This window comes from Cucumis sativus, chromosome 3, assembly GCF_000004075.3.
Source record: "Cucumis sativus cultivar 9930 chromosome 3, Cucumber_9930_V3, whole genome shotgun sequence".
NCBI classification, from domain to species: domain Eukaryota; kingdom Viridiplantae; phylum Streptophyta; class Magnoliopsida; order Cucurbitales; family Cucurbitaceae; genus Cucumis; species Cucumis sativus.
In genome coordinates this window covers 29,668,979-29,686,389 of record NC_026657.2, presented here as the reverse complement: position 1 = coordinate 29,686,389, position 17,411 = coordinate 29,668,979, and the positions used below count along the sequence as shown (strand labels likewise).

The 17,411-nt window shown below is 31.5% G+C and overlaps 5 protein-coding genes across 5 annotated transcripts; all 5 read right to left on the bottom strand.

Annotated features, from left to right (window-relative positions):
• Nucleotides 1-846: 846 nt before the first annotated feature.
• LOC105434958 (ribonuclease MC) lies at nt 847-1,999 on the bottom strand. Its single transcript, XM_011653625.2, has 2 exons — nt 1,675-1,999; nt 847-1,575 (listed from the first exon to the last, which is right to left on the bottom strand). Exons 1-2 carry the CDS (start codon nt 1,909-1,911, stop codon nt 1,108-1,110), a joined length of 705 nt encoding a protein of 234 aa, XP_011651927.1. The 5' UTR covers nt 1,912-1,999; the 3' UTR covers nt 847-1,107.
• A 1,662-nt stretch (nt 2,000-3,661) lies between these two features.
• LOC105435127 (F-box protein CPR1-like) lies at nt 3,662-5,348 on the bottom strand. Its single transcript, XM_011654540.2, has one exon. It carries the CDS (start codon nt 5,119-5,121, stop codon nt 3,979-3,981), a length of 1,143 nt encoding a protein of 380 aa, XP_011652842.1. The 5' UTR covers nt 5,122-5,348; the 3' UTR covers nt 3,662-3,978.
• Nucleotides 5,349-6,271: 923 nt separating this feature from the next.
• On the bottom strand, nt 6,272-9,195 carry LOC101210504 (glutathione S-transferase L3). The gene is made up of 10 exons (XM_011653623.2): nt 8,920-9,195; nt 8,756-8,827; nt 8,594-8,654; nt 8,164-8,250; nt 7,961-8,059; nt 7,760-7,862; nt 7,601-7,674; nt 7,332-7,439; nt 6,836-6,916; nt 6,272-6,553 (listed from the first exon to the last, which is right to left on the bottom strand). Exons 1-10 carry the CDS (start codon nt 8,931-8,933, stop codon nt 6,536-6,538), a joined length of 717 nt encoding a protein of 238 aa, XP_011651925.1. The 5' UTR covers nt 8,934-9,195; the 3' UTR covers nt 6,272-6,535.
• A 1,895-nt stretch (nt 9,196-11,090) lies between these two features.
• On the bottom strand, nt 11,091-11,645 carry LOC101210255 (F-box protein CPR1-like). The gene has a single exon (XM_004137907.1). It carries the CDS (start codon nt 11,643-11,645, stop codon nt 11,091-11,093), a length of 555 nt encoding a protein of 184 aa, XP_004137955.1.
• Nucleotides 11,646-13,332: 1,687 nt separating this feature from the next.
• Nucleotides 13,333-17,164, bottom strand: LOC101211241 (glutathione S-transferase L3). Its single transcript, XM_004137748.3, has 10 exons — nt 16,935-17,164; nt 16,765-16,836; nt 16,590-16,650; nt 15,560-15,646; nt 15,164-15,262; nt 14,980-15,082; nt 14,804-14,877; nt 14,533-14,640; nt 13,672-13,752; nt 13,333-13,576 (listed from the first exon to the last, which is right to left on the bottom strand). The coding sequence occupies exons 1-10, from the start codon at nt 16,943-16,945 to the stop codon at nt 13,571-13,573; spliced, it is 702 nt and encodes a 233-aa protein (XP_004137796.1). The 5' UTR covers nt 16,946-17,164; the 3' UTR covers nt 13,333-13,570.
• Nucleotides 17,165-17,411: the final 247 nt, after the last annotated feature.

The window sequence follows — 17,411 nt, the reverse complement described above, 5'->3', positions numbered from 1 at the left end:
CGGTGTTGTGTTGGTATTATATATATACGTACGTTCAAACAGAGGTAAGAGAGTGAAATACTGAAAAGAAAGGAATTGGTTAAGGCCAAGGAAAGAAAAGAAAAGAATATATACAGTGTAAATTAGTTGTAGGGTAGCGTGAAGAATGGTGAATCAATGCAAATAATGGTTATGGTCTCTCTCTCTGATCTCTGCTGTGGAGATGGAGAAGATCGATCATCACAATAATGTCTTTATTTAGGGTTTTTTTCTTTTTCCATATTTGGTTTGGGGGTTCCCAATGCCATATTGGGCTGAATTGAGTCCTCTTTTTCTTTCATTCAAACTTCAAAAGAGGGATAGATAGTTCATAGTAGTGGTTGGTTGGGCACAAATTTGTAAATTAAATCTCTCATCTTTTTTTTCTTCTCCACCCATCCCTTTCTTCCACTGTATTGAACATAAAATTGTTCAAAAATGGCTTTTTTTTCTTCTTCTTCTTCTTTGGGAAGTACTAATTAATGTGCTTGATTTTGATATTAATGGCATACTAAAATTTGATATTATTAAAAACATTAGTAGCTTGGAGAGACTCTCTCAGACAAAATTTTCAAATTTATTAAGGGCTACGTAACAATAAAAAGTTGAGATTTTGAATCTCCATCTAACTATTTATAGATATAATTTATGTTTAGAATAGTTGATGTTAATTTCATATAATTACATTTGGACAGAATTTTTAGATGAGATATAAATTAGTTAAATAAACATGTTAGATAAAATGTGTTAAAATTATAAAAAAAAACAAATTAAATTACTAAAGTTTAACCTTACAAATGTGGGACTTTGGAGACAATAGCTAACATATACTTAAAATGATTTAAACATTGCTTAATGACAACAAGCCGAAATACACATAAACATTGATAACTGATCATTTAAGCACATACTTAATGACAACAATGACGAACGCACAAACTTATTCAAACATCAAACGACAACAGTAAATACACACATACTGATTTAATAAAGAGACAAACTTAAAAGTAAATACACATACTGATTTAATAAAGAGACAAACTTAAATTTCCTATAAATAGGTCTGGTATGCATAACAAACAATAAGAGTCATGGATAATCTGGAACACCTACTGAACTCTGTTGTGGGAGGAGCCACACAAATTTAGGTTGACTTGTACAAGTGTTGCTAACAAACGAAGGGCAATCTATGAGGGTAGTACCATCATTGCCAAAACACAATACAATTTCTTTCAATTGCAACTTCTTAGTTATACCATTTATGTTGCAACGGATGCCTGGTTCCATTCCTGTTGCATTTTTAATGGGGTCTAGAACGTTTTGAGATATGAGATCTTTGTGCGTTTGGTGACTGAGTCCAGCATCATTTAAGATTGTTAACAGATCATACGTTTTATTCATTCGGTGTCTCAAAGAAATATCGAAATACCAAAATATGGTAAAAGGAGGGTCTATACAATCCGCGTGCTTTCTCCATTCATGTTCCCAGAAGTTGGAGTTCTTTCCACTTATTACATCTGGCCAGTACTTATTTAGATGTTGTTCAAGTGATGTAACCTAAAATAGAATAAAAGATTGTGTTGAAACAATGAATAGATTGCTAAAGATAGAAAGAAAAAAAAAAAGCACAGAAAAAAAAATCAAGAAGATAGGAACCTTTCCCTGTGGAAATAGTTTTTTAGTCCTTGGACACAAAATTGGGACAGTCGAAAAGTTACTTGGCCATAGCCCATGAATAGTGAACATGGGTTGAGGTTGAGCATAACACTTGCTGCCAGCAGGACTACATATGTTTGGACCCCATTGTTGAACTAGTTGGAAGAAGTCGAATGGAATGCCATTTACAAACAACAACGAACTTAAAAGACATAAAATGAAAATATGTTGAGCCATGGAGAAATGAACAATAAACTGAGTATGAAGAAGAAAAGGAAGAAGAAGAAGAAGAGGAGTATGGAAGTGGAGAATGAGAGATTAAAGAAGAGAACCCTTTTTTATATATAGGCATCTTGATCCTTTGCAAGTTTCATTATAATACAATTTTTTCTTTCTTAGTTCTTTTTACATATCTGTCGATTTCTAAGGTTAAAATATAAGATTTTCTTTTTTTTTAGATACTAAATAAAAAGTGAAAGTGTGTGAAAAATATTTTTATTTATTATTTTAAGAAAGAAAAAAACATATGTATAATTTTGTATTCAACATATAGTTTTGATAAATTTATATTTTCATTTTTTTTATCAATAATATATCAAAGGAAAAGAGATATTAGTCTTATTAATTAGTGAGTATTTTTATTATTCGGTTAAATTAAAATTTGATATTTTTCTACGTACCATTTTCTCCATTCTCTTATGTCTTCCACTTCCTTTTCCTTCTAATTTTTCCATTTTTCTCCCAAAACCTCCGCAACCCTTTTCTTTCTTTTTTTTCTATTACGTATATTCTCTTGCCCACTCCACCGTCCACTGCCCATTCCCTATTCCCCCACCCACTCCTTTTCTCTATTGCCTCTTTGTGTTGTGTTTAATTTGAAATAATGGTAAAGAAAATCTCATAATAATAACTTATTCTCTTTGACGTTGTGTTATAATTAGGATAATCATAATTAAAAAACAATAAATATTTTCTTTTCTCGTGGTTCATTCTCTTATGTGTGTTCCAATTAAGATATTGAACAAGAACAATCAATATTTTCAAAGTATTTTTTCATAACAGTGACAAGACTTTCGAGTCATCTTTAAAAGTACATCTTAAACTTATGCATTCCCTTTAATCAATCTTCCAAAAAATATTTGTTACTTTATAATTACGATATCACTAAAATCGCTTTAATTGGAAGGTTTTTTGTTACTCTTTTCTTTATGTATTGAACTTCTAATCTCTAGCTTGTTTTTGTACTGTATATCTTTTATGTATCAATAGTACATAACTTGTGGCCTTGAGATGTGATGAGGGTTCGTGTCACATATGTATCAAACTCTAGTTAAGATGTCACTTGATGTACCTCTCGATCCCTCTTGTCTATCTTATATTGTTAAAAATTAATCAAAGTTTATATATCATGATTGTATGATTCACTTGTCCTCTTTTAGATTGCATTAAAAGTTCGTCTGAACTAGTACTACACGAACGACAACAAATATTTAATTGCAAATATTTGTTGAAGATAAAATAATATTGCATGGAACTCATAGAAAGTTTTACCAGGATCAGATTGAACCCAATATGGGTTTGATTAATATTTGGTTCTGTTTGAAGTATAAAAAATCAACTATCATAATAACAATAAGATAAAAAAGATTATTTTATTATTTTATAGAATATAATAGTTTATTTTGAAGTGCATACCAAAATGAAAATAAAATAGTGAACCATGTTAATTAATGTTACCCTAAAAATCTGTTTGACAACTTGTCTTCCACTCAAAGTTGTGTTTATCTTTCATACTTCGATCCCTCACATACAAGATTGACACAAATGTGATGTGAAGAAGTTATTTGAATATATATAGAATCTTTGAATTAAAAGTTCATAACTTTCTCACACACATAATTATATATGGACTTTTAATTATAAATAATAATTAATTTTGATGAGCTTTGAAATTGTAAAAATAAAACAATTTTTACACACACATATATATATTAAATAAAGTAAGCTAATTAATAAAAAGAAAATATTACAAGTTGGAAATGGCCGAAATTATTGTTACAATTACGAGAAAAATAGCATAAAACAGCAAGAAAAAAAAAGTGAAATCGTAAAATAATTTGTGTTTAGAATAATTATTGGCCTCAAAAGTAATACAATATATTTTTTTGTGTGAAAGTTAAATGGTCTCTGAAAGCAAAACCAATATGCATTTGCTCCATCTAGACTTTATTTAAATAAAACTATGTTTGAAAAAATATTAAAACTCATAACTCATATTATTTTCTCCTTATTTTCTCCTTACACTTACAAGGATACCAAACTTTTCACGAACAAATTAATACCTCCAAACCAGTTTATAGCGTCTTCTTTCCACATAGCTTCACTTCTTACATGTAGCTCTTTGATTTGTTGAGTTTTAAAATCGTACAAAATCAATTGTCCTTCTTTTGACTCCATTAAAAGTTCATTCGCGCTTAAAAACACGATCGGATATTCAATTCCAAAAAGAGGGCCAATCGTCAATAACTTTGACCACGAAACAACATCATATTCAACCTTCTCCATCTCCCAAATCTCAAAATCTATTTCATTGTTTTCAAATGGTGGATAAGAAAATAGACATAAAGATCCATTCAAAACCATCAAACTTCTATAATTACCCTTCGAAAAGTGAAAACTCTCTGGGAGTGAAATTTTTCCAAAAACCTCTTTGCTCATGTCGAACGTTAGCATAACTTGTTTTTCATTTACCCCACTTAGCCCAAACCAGTAAAATGTTCCTTCGTGATATGTGTCAAACGAAGGCTGCCAAAATACATCAGCAACAACTGTGGTTTTAATTTCTCTCCATCTATCTTTTCTCAAATCATAAATTTCCACTTTTGAAGGATAACAAACAATGTCTCTCCAATGACTCATAACTCTAACCACTTTGAAATCCCCACATTGCACATCGTACCCAAATCCAACAGCTTTTGGCATTAAATCAGCATCCTCTTGCATTTCATCAATATCTTGAGGTTCAGAGTCGTCCACAATAACTGTTGGCGGAAGTTTACGAAACTGCCTTGTCATGGGATTACAAAGAAAAATATCAGGAGTACTATCACTTAGACAAATTAAGCCGTGAGAATGGCCGCTAATTCTTAAAGCTGGATTATCCTCATGATCAATTAATGGTAAAGGAATGTCGAGAATAGACGACACAGATCGATCAAGGGAAAATTTGAGGAGGGAGAACACGTGTTCTTTCTTACCAGAGTTGTTGATGATGATACGCTTAAGGAGAACATGCTTGTGGGGAGAAGAATCTAAAAGATGTTTAGTTACAAATTTAGGATCGTTGATGAGAGCATACCACGTTTTACAAACAGACTTAAATCGGAGAAGAGATTCTGGTGGAAGCTTGGATAGAATATGAATCACAACGTCAGAAACAACCACCATTATTGTTATCGTGTGATTAATAGAGAAAAGGTTAAAATGTAATTAGAACGGTGTTGTGTTGGTATTATATATATATATATATATGTTCAAAGAGAGGTAAGAGAGTGAAATACTGAAAAGAAAGGAATTGGTTAAGGCCAAGAAAAGAAAAGAAAAGAATATATATAGTGTAAATTAGTTGTAGGGTAGCGTGAAGAATGGTGAATCAATGCAACTAATGGTTATGGTCTCTCTCTCTCTCTAATCTCTGCTGTGGAGATGGAGAAGATCGATCATCACAATAATGTCTTTAATTAGGGTTTTTTTCTTTTTCCACAATGCTATATTGGGCTGAATTGAATCCTCTTTTTCTTTCATTCAAACTTCAAAAGAGGGATAGATAGTTCATAGTAGTGGTTGGGCACAAATTTCTAAATTAAATCTCTCATCTTTTTTTTCTTCTCCACCAATCCCTTTCTTCCATTATATTGAACATAAAATTGTTCAAAAATGGCTTTTTTTTTAATATTCTTTTTGAGAAGTACTAATTGATGTGCTTGATTTTGATAATAATGGCATACTAAAATTTAATATTACTACAAACATTAGTATAGCTTCGAGAGGCTTTAATAAACGTTGGTTGGACCTCCCTTACCCAAAATTTCCAAATTTCCAAATTTCCAAATACATAAATAAAAGTTTTACAATATTGTTCTAAATATATTTTTTGTATGGATTGAGTAGCCAACGTCTTAGACTACGTTTGACACATTGGGGTCAAAAAGTCATTTGAAAAGAAATCTTTTAACTATTTTTTTGTTTTTGTTTTGTAAAACATATTTAAATTGATAAATATTATAACAACCACGTCTTACAACAAACAATTCCTTTTAAATTTTGTAATACGTTCAAACAAAACCGACATTGAAGATGGTGAACAATAATTGAAAACAAGAGGGTTTATCAATAATTGAAAACAAGAGGGTGTTTGATAAACCGACATTGAAGATAATGGAAATTGAAATTTCGATAATCTACAACGTTGGTTTTCAAACCAACATTCAAGAAAACCACCATCAAGAACCTTTTATGTATATATATAAAGATCATAAAGTTGCGAAGGGAGGGGGAAAGACCCTTGGATCTATACTAAATCTACCAATAACTAATGTTCCTCAAATTTTATTTATAAGACATAAATTTATGATGTGTTTGAATTAACTTTTTAGAATATGTTAGATAGGAAAATCGAACTATGACTTCGAAATTAATAATACAAACACCATGGCAATTGACTTAGGTTCGTTTTGACCACAAACTAGTCATATTTAGAATCCTAAAATATAGAGAAAGGAGATGAGAAGTACAAACCCAAGAAGTTCTCATCGATATCTTGCACTACTTCTTTGTCACGAGGCAATACATGACCTCTTCGTCATTTCTTCTTTTTACTCTGATTAGAAAATTCATACGAAATTTTTTCAAAAGAGCATATGCAACAAAGGCAAAATTGCACAAAAAATCTCACAAGAGTTCAATTATAGTCGTAAAAAATTAGGCCTTCAAATGACAAAAATTTAGTTGCTACTTTGAGAGTCCAATTTTAACAGTTTGGTATAATTGTAACTACCAACATATTTTAAGGGTGGTTTTTGCAATTTATCTTGCCATAAGTTATTTTTTTAAAATGGAACTTATAAGCAAAATAATAGATACTTTGTAGAGCAAATCTTACCAAGAATACCATTGTATAAATGTCAACGACCAGCTTGGGATCGACTTTTGTTTGCTTGTACGCATCCATCTTATTGAACTCCTACACCAAAAGTATTTTTACAACCACGAAACATTTAGAATAATGTAGAAAGAAAAACGATTAAGTAGAAGCAATGTTGATGTGATTTCTTTGAAAGAGTTGGAAAGGATCTCATTCACCATTTTTCTTTTCATCACTGTTGACACTTATAAAAGTGTGTAAAATGTGAGAGAATAAATTAAAGAACTCACAAGGCCATAGGTTATAAAAGATCTGTTAAAGAGTAGAAGGTAACAATAACCATTCTAGCTAGAAGCTATTTGAATAATCATCTATATCAAACTTTTTTTCTAGAATTATGTTGAAGATGAACGAAAATATATCTAGCTAGGAAGAAAGACTTAGAAATGGTTTTAATCCAAGATAAGGCTAGAAATATCCTTTTGCTAGAATGCAAAATGCACATACAACGCACCTCAATCCATGCAACTAATTTGGGCCTTCCTTCCGTGATGTCAATATTGAGAGCCTCTAATAAGAAAATGTGGAACCTTTCAACAAATGGAATGTATGCTATATCCACCTAAAGAAAAGGAAATCTTGTTATAAACTTATACACAACTTACTTCAAATACATCAAACAGGCTAATTTTCATAAGTTCATAAGGCATGATGACTTTTTTTTAATGGAAATAGTACAAAAGAAACAATACTAAGAAATGGCTTACGAAAAGGTCGAGTTACCTGACTGATTTCTCCGACGAGGAACGGGCCATCAAATTGTCCCAAAGCGTTTTCCAAGTAATCAAATTGAGCACCTAGCAGAATTTCTACACCAATCAGCCAATATTATTCAAAACAAAAGATCTGTTCGAAGAGAGCGATCAAGTTGAAAAGTTTTACCTGCTTCCTTTGCGGTGTCGCCTTTGAACGAATGGATTATAGCGCCGTTAAATGTTTCGCTGTAGGAAAGCAACTCTTCAGCAAATTCTCTTTTACCAGGATCCTACATTTTGATTCGGATAACCCAAAATGAGAAATAGAGTAATTCGACCAACAAGCAGATGCTCGACGACAAAATGAGCCAACAATTTGTTTCATTACATCTGGGAGAAGAGAAGGTCCTTCAAAGTTGCTATCGATATATTTGAGCAGATCAAGACTTTCTCCAATAACCTTTCCATTATGTTCCAGAGATGGAACCTACAGATTAGAAGAAATCTAACTGTGATGAGTGATTTTTAACTAACAAAGAATGGGCAAATGAAGCAAGGAACAAGAATATTATTTTCTTCAACATGAATCACCTTGTTCGTAGGGTATACTTTTTCCTTATACCAGTCAGGTCTATTACGAAGATCGAGAGGAACTAGCTTAATTTTATGTTGTAGTCCCTGCACCCCCATAAAGAAAGCATAGAATTACATAAAATACATATATAAACGAATGTTGTTGAATACTAGGACCATGATTATCGAATATCGATTGATTTTGAGATGAAACTTTAAATTTATTTAAGATGAAACTTTAAATTTATTTAATGATAACATCGAAATTGATATTAATTTGGACAGTTGCACTGAGCTGATTGATTATGGTACAGCTACCCTTTCATGCCTATCTATTCCTACGACCCTCGTTACAAAGTGTAATGAAGAAAGTAAAATAAAACAGGCATGCATAGCAATTAGGCAAGAGTATAAAAGCCCTGCAACCTAAAATTGAACAGGCAATAACCTTGTAATTTCGGATGATCCAAGCACGGTGTGCATAAGGGCAAATGTAAGCAGTATACAACCTTCAAACAACAGAGGAGGAAAAAAGAACAATTATAATCAAAGAAAAAAAGTTGAACCAGGAAGTAAAACCTAAGATTATAAGGGCAAAATCAATACGAACCTGGTAGTTCCATCAAACAAGGGAGGTTGTTCGGCGGTGGCATCCAAGGACGGAGGTGGAATTTCTTGCACGCTGCAACGAAACAAAAATCAAATTAAGAAAACGAAAGAGGAGAAAAACGAGCGAGGTAAGAAATTTTCACTTCCAGAATCAAAACCACTCACTCTGCGGAAGCCATGGATGCTCTTCGAATGCGAAAATGTCGGGGAAGATTCTATAGTGAGACTATGGCTGATTCAGTGAAGAGATGTATATGGAGAATCGGAGGAATCGAAAGCGAGTAGCGACATGTACAAACTACAAAGCCACCATTGAATCAAAAGAAAACAAAAAGGAACTGAAGGCCGGCTGTTGGACGGTTGACCGTTGTACTTTAATATTAAACAAGAATTATATAAAACAATTTCTGTTCTACAAATTCATTATCATAATTCTATTGTTTGTGTCGCTATTGACGTTCACGCCCATCATATCGACCTTCTTCTCGTTTCTATTATTATTTTCAACGTAATTTTGCTATATTTGTAATTTTTAAAAAATATATGTTACCCACTTTATTAATAATCTTAAATATGCTAGGAGTATAAATTCTTTTTTTCTTTTTCAAAGTAAAAAATGGAAAGCATCCAACATTACGACATTAACCCTACAATAACAGAAGAAGAAAATAGTTCATAACTTAACATGTTGAGAAACCTCAAATTTTATTCCTAAAACATCAACTAACTTAAACAAAGTAAACGCTTCAAACACTATAAAAATACGTAGAATATGATAGAAAGTATAAAATTATCGTCGACATATTAAGTCGTTTATTTGTAATATCATATCTTCGACCCTCTCTTCAACCTTCGATTTTAACTCTGATTATGTATAGATAGTTAACAAAAAAAAGAAGGCATGGGATAGTAAAATCTTCCAGAAATGGGATTTATATGCAAGAAGTGCAAAACAAATTAATCTTACGAAAGATCGCTTGGTATAAACTTCAACAACTAGCTTGGGATCAACTTTTATTTGCTTGTACGCATCAATCTTATTGAACTCCTACAACAAAGTATTTTTACCACGATGATCACAATATGGAATATCAACTCACCATATTAAATATGTTTTTTTTGGAAGAGCAAGAAATTTAGCATCTAATTATTTCTTTTTTTAAAACATATTTTGATATCGTCTACCTATTCGTAGTTGACATCGATAGAGGTCGAGGATAAGAGTGTGTACAAATGAATATTATATAAGATCGAACAAGGACATGAAACAAAAAAAACAGCATTAAGGTATAGTGTAATAATATATATAAAAAGAAAGTTAGAGCTCTCAACATTAACATATGAATCAAATTTTGAGGAGAAAAGTATGATACTAGAGCCAATAAAATACGTGAGAAAACAGGGTTAGACATACTTTTAAAGAAAGTACATTTTGAAAGAAAAAAAATCTCTATTTTTTTATAAAAAAACTTGGTTCAATTAAAAGGCATAGTTTTTTTTTTTCTTTTTTCCCTTTTGTATTTTCTTGTTCGTTTATAGTTACCCTAAATCTAAAAGTCATTCTAAATTTTCAAAGTGGTTTTCAGTCGATTACTTTAAAGTTAATACTAGTAGTTTCACAAAACGAAAAAAGAATCAATTTAATTTTTATTTGTTATCAAATTGGGCATATTTAAGAGAAAACAAAAACACTTCTGCTCTTCCAAAATCACCTAGAAAGGTATGTGAAAAACACTATATGAAACAGAGAACTGTCATAGAAAACAAATACTGATATAGCTTCACTTTCAACAGATATCAAACTTTTAATGAACAAATTAGTGCCTTCAAATCGCTTTGTATTGTCGTCTACCCATATAGCTTCACTTCTTATTTGTAGCTCTTTGATTTGTTGAGTTTACAATTATACAAAACCAATTGTCCTTTTGACTCCATTAAAAGTTCATTCGAGCTTAAAAACAACAATGGATATTCAATTCCAAAAAAAGGGCCAATCGTCCATAGCTTTGACCATGAAACAACATCAGATCCATCCATCTCCGTCTCCCAAATCTCAAAAACTACTTCATTGTTTTTAAATGGTGGATAAGAAAATAGACATAAAGATCCATTCAAAACCATTAAACTTCTATAATTATTCATATAATTGGAATAGTCAAAACTCTTTGGGACTGAAATTTTTCCAAAAACCTCTTTGCTCATGTCGAACGTTAGTATAACTTCTTTTTCAGTTATCCCAAACTAGTAAAATGTTCCTTCGTGATACATGTCAAACGAAGGTTGCCCAAATACATTGGCATCAACAAGAGTTTTAATTTCTCTCCATCTATCTTTTCTCAAATCATAAATTTCCACTCTCGAAGGATAACAAACAAGTCAATCCAATGACTCACAACTCTAACCACTTTGAAATTCCCACATTTCACATCATACCCAAACCCGATAGCCTCTGGCATTAAATCAACATCTTGAGGTTCAGGGTCCACAATAATTGTTGGTGGAAGTTTATGAAACTGCCTCGTCATGGGATTAGAAAGAAAAATATCAGGATTATCAACACTAATTAGACAAATTAAGCCGTGAGAATGGCCCCTAATTTGAAAAGCTTGAAGATTCTCAGGAAATGGTAGAGGAACGTTGAGAACAGATGACACAGATCGATCAAGAGAAAATTTGAGGATGGAGAACACGTGCTCTTTTTTGCCAGAGTTGTTGGTGATGACACGCTTAATGAGAACTTGTTTGTGGGAAAAAGAATCTAAAAGATGTTTAGTTACAAATTTAGGGTCGTTGATAAGAGCATACCAAGATTTGCAAACAGACTTGAATCGAAGAAGAGATTCTGGTGGAAGCTTAGATAGAATGTGAATAACGTCATAAACAACCACCATTATCGTTATCGTGTGACTAATAGAGAAAATGTTAAAATGTAATTAGAATGATGTTGGGTTGGTATTATATACGTTGAAAGAGAGGTAAGAGAGGGAAATATTGAAAATAAAGGAATTGGTTGTAGCCAAGAAAAGAAAAGAATATATATGGTGTAAATTAGTTTTAAGAGTAGCGTGGACAATGGTGAGCCAATGCAAATAATGGTTATGGTCTAATTAATGTGCTTGATTTTGATATTAATGGCATACTAAAATTTAATATTATAATACAAACATTAATATTATATTTATATACAAACATTATATCTAACTATTTATAGATATAATTCATTTATGTTTAAAATCAAATAAATTTATTTAAGAATCATTTGTTTATGTTTAGACAGTACTTTTAGATGAGATAAAGATTAGTAAAATAAATATGTGAGATAATTAAAAGAATACAAATTAAATTACTAAAATTTAACCTTACAACTGTGGGATCTTCGACACTATTATTCTGATTTAGCAATAAACAATGGCGAATATATAATTAAAATGACTTAAACATTGCTTAATTGACAACAAGATGGAACACACATAGACATCAATTACTAGTCATTTAAACATGTACTTAATGACAACAACGATGAACACACAAACTTATTCAAACATTAAACGACAACAGGATACACACACATACGGATTTAATAAAGAGACAAACTTAAATTTTCTATAAATAGGTCTTCTAAGCATAACAAACGATGATAAGTGAAATATAAATGATTATGGATAATCTGAAACACCAAGTAATATCTGTTGCTATATTTCACTTGCAATAATGGTAAAAAAATATATCTTAATAACTCATTCTCTTAGCTTTATGTTTGTGTTATAATTAAGAAAATGATAATTAAAAAATAATAAATATTTTATTTTCTCGTAATCCATTCTCTCATGTTGTGTTCCAATTAGGATATTGAATAAGAACAACCAATATTTTCGAAGTACCTTTTTATAATAGTGGCAAGATTTTTGAGTCATCTTAAACTTATACATTCCCTTTGATCGATCTTCCAAAAATATTTGTTACTATCACTAACGTCTTGCTACTCTTTTCTTTCTATATTGAACTTCTAATCTCTAGTTTACTTTTTTTACTGCATATCTTTTATGTATCAATACTACATAACTTATGGCCTTGAGATGTGATTAGGGTTCATGTCACATATGTATCAAAGTCTAGTTAAGATGTCTCGGTGTACTTCATGACCCCTCTTGTCTATCTTATATTGTTCGAAATTAATCAAAGTTCATATACCATGATTGTATGATTCACTTGTCCTCCTTTGGACTCTATTAAAAGTTCGTCTGAAGTACTACATAAACGACAACAAATATTCGATTGCAAAAAGAGTTGTGCCAATCATTAATTATAATATGCTTCGACCTGCATGAAATGGAGCTAGTTGTTGAAGATAAATGTCATCGAACTCATACCATGATCGAATTCAACCCAATATGGGTTTGATTAATATTTGTTACTCTTTAAGTATAATTAAAGACATTATAAACCTTTTTTCCATTATAATTAAACACGCAGATTGAATAATTCAACCAAGAATCGATGTTTTTTCATTATAAACCTTTTTTCTCCTTGTATTCTCTTGCATGGTATTAGATGTGTATTTATATATATCAACCAACGGGAAACAAAATAATTTCAGCTAATATTAATAATAACTGAAGCAGAAAATAATTCATAGCTTAACATTTTGAGAAACCTCAAATTTTATTCCTAAGATATATTGACTAACTTAAACAAAGCAAATGCTTCAAACACTATCAAAATACATAGAATAAGATGTAAAGTACAGAACTATCATCGACATATAAGTCGTTTATTTGTAATATCATCTCTTCAACCTTCTCCTCAACCTTCGTTTTTAACCCTGATTATGTATAGATAGTTAACAAAAAAAGGCAGGGATAATAAAATCTTACAAAAATGGGATCTATAAGCAAGAAGAAACCAAATTAATCTTACCAAAAATCGCTTTGTGTAAACCTCAACAACTAGTTTGGGATCAGCTTTTGTTTGTTTGTACGCATCAATCTTATTGAACTCCTACAGTAAGATCACAATATGGGATCAACTGACCATATTAGATATGTTTTTTTTTTTTGGAAGAGCAAGAAATTAGCATCCAACTATTTCTTTTTTGAAAATATATTTTGATATAGTCCACCTTTTCGTAGTTGACATCGATAGACGTGGAGAATAAAAGTGTGTACAGATGAATATATAAGAGGACACGAAACAAAAACAGCGCTAAGTGTAGTAATATTAAAAAAAACGTTAGAGCTTTCATCATTAACATAGGAGTGAAATTTGAGGAGAAAAGTATGATAATAGAGCCGATAAAATACGTGAGAAAACTGGGTTAGACGTACTTTTATAGTAAAGCACATTTTGAAAGAAAAAAATCTCAATTAAAAGGCATAGTTCTTTTTTCTTTTTGTACTTTCTTAAAATAAGTTCGTTTATAGTCACACTATATCTAAAAGTGATTCTAAATTCAAAGTGGTTTTCAGTCAATTACTTTAAAAGTCACTAGTAGTTTCACAAAAAAAAAGAAAAAAAGAAGAATCAACTTAATTTTTTATTTGTGATCAAACCAGGTTATATTTTAGAGAAAACAAAAACATTTATGTTCTTCCAAAATCACTCAGAAAGGTATGTGAAAAACACTCTATATGAAACAGAGAACTGTCATAGAAAACAAATGCTGGAAAACTCTGTCTTTTGGAGCCGAGGAAAAAGAAACCATTTATTTAAACAATCATAACTTCCAACAGTGAGCTACTGATACATACAATTAGAATGCAAAATGAACATACAACGTACCTCAATCCATGCAGCTAGTTTAGGCCTTCCTTTAGTGATGTCAATTTTGAAAACCTCTAATAAGAAAACGCTGAACCTTTCAACAAATGGAATGTATGCTATATCCACCTAAAAAAAAAAACAAACAGAAAATCCAGTCATGAGTTTGAGCATAACTTAAAACAACATTGAACCGGCTAGCTTTCCTAAAATTCCTATGATAACATGAATCTTGAGATTGGAAAATACAAAGGAAACGAAACCAGGGAAGGCTCGTGGAAGGTCAAGTTACCAGACTGATCTCTCCAAGGAGGAAGGGGCCATCAAATTTTTGCAAAGCATTTTCCAAGTAATCAAATTGAGCACCTTGAATTTTGTAGTATAATCAGCCCATTTTCATAAATCATAACCAAACCAAAAGGCTGTATGAAGATCAGATAGATTGAGTTGAAAACTAAAGAGTTTTACCTGCTTCCTTTGCAGTGTCACCTTTAAACGAAGAGATCATGGCACCGTTAAATGTATCGCTGTAGGATAGCAACTCTTCAGCATACTCCCTTTTAGCAGGATCCTACATTTTGTTTTGGATAACAAAAATGAGCAATAGAGCGATTCAAGCAGCAAGTAGAACGGAACACTATTTTCTACTTACATTTGGGAGAAGAGAGGGTCCTTCAAAGTGGCTATCAACATATTTCATCAGATCAAGACTTTCTCCAATAACTTTCCCGTTGTGTTCTAGAGATGGCACCTGCAGATGAGAAGAAATTCAACTGCATACTCAATTAATAAATTAACAATCAATTCAACAAATAGAAACCAATATTAATTAGAGACACAATGACATTACAAGGGTACAACAGTACAAACACATAACTTCTTACTCTAGTACCGTATTAAATTACCAATTAACTCAAACGTTTAAGCATATGGATTACAATAAATTTAATAATTTCAATATGCTTTCACCTTGTCAAATTTATAATCACCAAGGAGCAATCAATTTGAACAAAGAACAAGAATACAATTCTTTAACATGAATCATCACCTTGTTTGGAGAGTATACTTTCTCCTTATACCAGTCAGGCCTGTTAAAAAGATTGAGAGGAACTAGCTTAATTTTATCTTGTAGTCCCTGCACCCAACGAAAAAGCAGTAAATGATCGTTTTTTTAGAATGCATGGTACGAAATTAAAAAACAAAAACAAAACCAAGAACCAAAAAGAATTCAACTAACTAAAGCACTTCAGAGTGGAATTAGATCCGTGGATAGAGACAAGCACGTGTTGAAATTAATTAAGCGTTGAAGAGAATTGTCAGCTACCATACCACTAAATCCAAAACAATTAAGTTGATACCACAAGGCATATTTAATTTTATATGCATGAAGATGAAATTGAGAGGATCCAGCTGATGTAACCGCAAATAACAAGACAGTGCACAAACTGACAAATAATAAATTAACCTCGTTCTTCTAAATCAAGTTGTTTAATACCTTAAACAAATTTCAAAACACAAAACTAACTGTTTTCCGATAAAGACACAAAATTCATAATAATAAAGTCAAATTTCCCATGTGACCAATTTACAAATGACCCAGAAACCTATTTTAGTTAGAAAATAATAGGTTCCTCTAACCTGTGGATAATCAGGAATCCACGTGTGATAACCTCTATTCTGATACTAATTAAACTATCACTAAGCCATAAAACTATAAATTACAAGTTCCGCTCCTATATTTTCATGATTGAATCTAACAAACCTTTAAACTATAAAAAAAGTATTCAGTTAATCCCTCAACGTTCAATTTTGTATCTAATAACTAAGTTCAGTATGTATTCAACATCATTAAAAACACCAAATCTGTAATACACAAAGCTAAATTTGGTGTCCAATAAACATTAAAACTCTTGATTTGCCGTTCGACAAATTAGTGAATCTTAATAAAAGTAGAAACAAACTAGAAAGTTTAGAAATCCATTATGAAATTTAGAGACCAGTTCGCCACAAATCTGAAACTCGGGACTAAATGTAGGCAAGAAAACAAGGTCTCGGAACCCAGAAATGAAGAAGCAAACCTTGTAATTCCGGGTGATCCACACACGTTGAGCATAGGGGCAAATGTAAGCAGTATACAACCTTCAAATAAGAGATGAAGAAGTCTTAAATTGCGAGTGAATTTAGCGATAAAAAGAAGCTCAATCAGCGAGAATCGGAGATTTCAACGGATAAACAAAGCAAAACAAAGCAAACCTAGTAGTTCCGTCGAACAGAGGAGGTTGTTCGGCAGTAGCATCCAACGACGGAGGTAAAATCTCTTCCACACTGCAACAAGAATCAAATTCATGAGCGGAAAAAACAAAAACAAAAAACAAAAAAAAAAAGAAAGTTGAAAAATCATTCACTAAACTTGCATTACTTACAGAGCAGCCATGAAAATTGTTCAAGAGATGATTGTAGAAAACTTGGGTCTCAGAATGCGAAACTTGGAGAAGATTTTCCGAGAGAGGCGGGAATATGAGGGATACAGTGAGATTGAAGATTATTTATGTGAAATCAAAGAAGGCGGGTAGTGAGATTCACATGAATCCGCTCTCAGTATCAATCACTAGGAGAAGTTTGTTATGAGACTTTTCTTCCGGAGAAACGCAAGCACTGACGTGTAAGGATATGATATATTTTGTAAATGATTTTCATCCTAAAATTTCTCTTTTTCTTCTTTAACAATAATTACAAATATAGTCATTAAATTTAAACTAATTAGTGTATAACACTATTTTTAAAAATTTAAGAATATAGTAAAATTTTATTAAAATCTATCCACGATCGAAGTCTACCACGGATAAATCATCTTGCAAATATTGGTATAGACCATGAGAGTTTATCAGTTATATAAATTT

Excerpts from the sequence above, each read along its gene's own strand:
- LOC101210255 (XM_004137907.1), bottom strand. The coding sequence starts at position 11,645 with ATGGTGGTTGTTTATGACGTTATTCACATTCTATCTAAGCTTCCACCA.
- LOC101211241 (XM_004137748.3), bottom strand. Across the intron at positions 15,083-15,163 it reads GACCCTCTCTTCTCCCAAAT|GATCCTGCTAAAAGGGAGTA; the intron begins GTAAGTAGAAAA and ends AACAAAATGTAG. Across the intron at positions 14,641-14,803 it reads TCCTTGGAGAGATCAGTCTG|GTGGATATAGCATACATTCC; the intron begins GTAACTTGACCT and ends TTTTTTTTTTAG.
- LOC105434958 (XM_011653625.2), bottom strand. The coding sequence starts at position 1,911 with ATGGCTCAACATATTTTCATTTTATGTCTTTTAAGTTCGTTGTTGTTT. Across the intron at positions 1,576-1,674 it reads AACTATTTCCACAGGGAAAG|GTTACATCACTTGAACAACA; the intron begins GTTCCTATCTTC and ends ATTCTATTTTAG.
- LOC105435127 (XM_011654540.2), bottom strand. The coding sequence starts at position 5,121 with ATGGTGGTTGTTTCTGACGTTGTGATTCATATTCTATCCAAGCTTCCA.
- LOC101210504 (XM_011653623.2), bottom strand. Across the intron at positions 8,060-8,163 it reads AAGTATACCCTACGAACAAG|GTTCCATCTCTGGAACATAA; the intron begins GTGATTCATGTT and ends TCTAATCTGTAG. Across the intron at positions 7,440-7,600 it reads TCGTCGGAGAAATCAGTCAG|GTGGATATAGCATACATTCC; the intron begins GTAACTCGACCT and ends CCTTTTCTTTAG.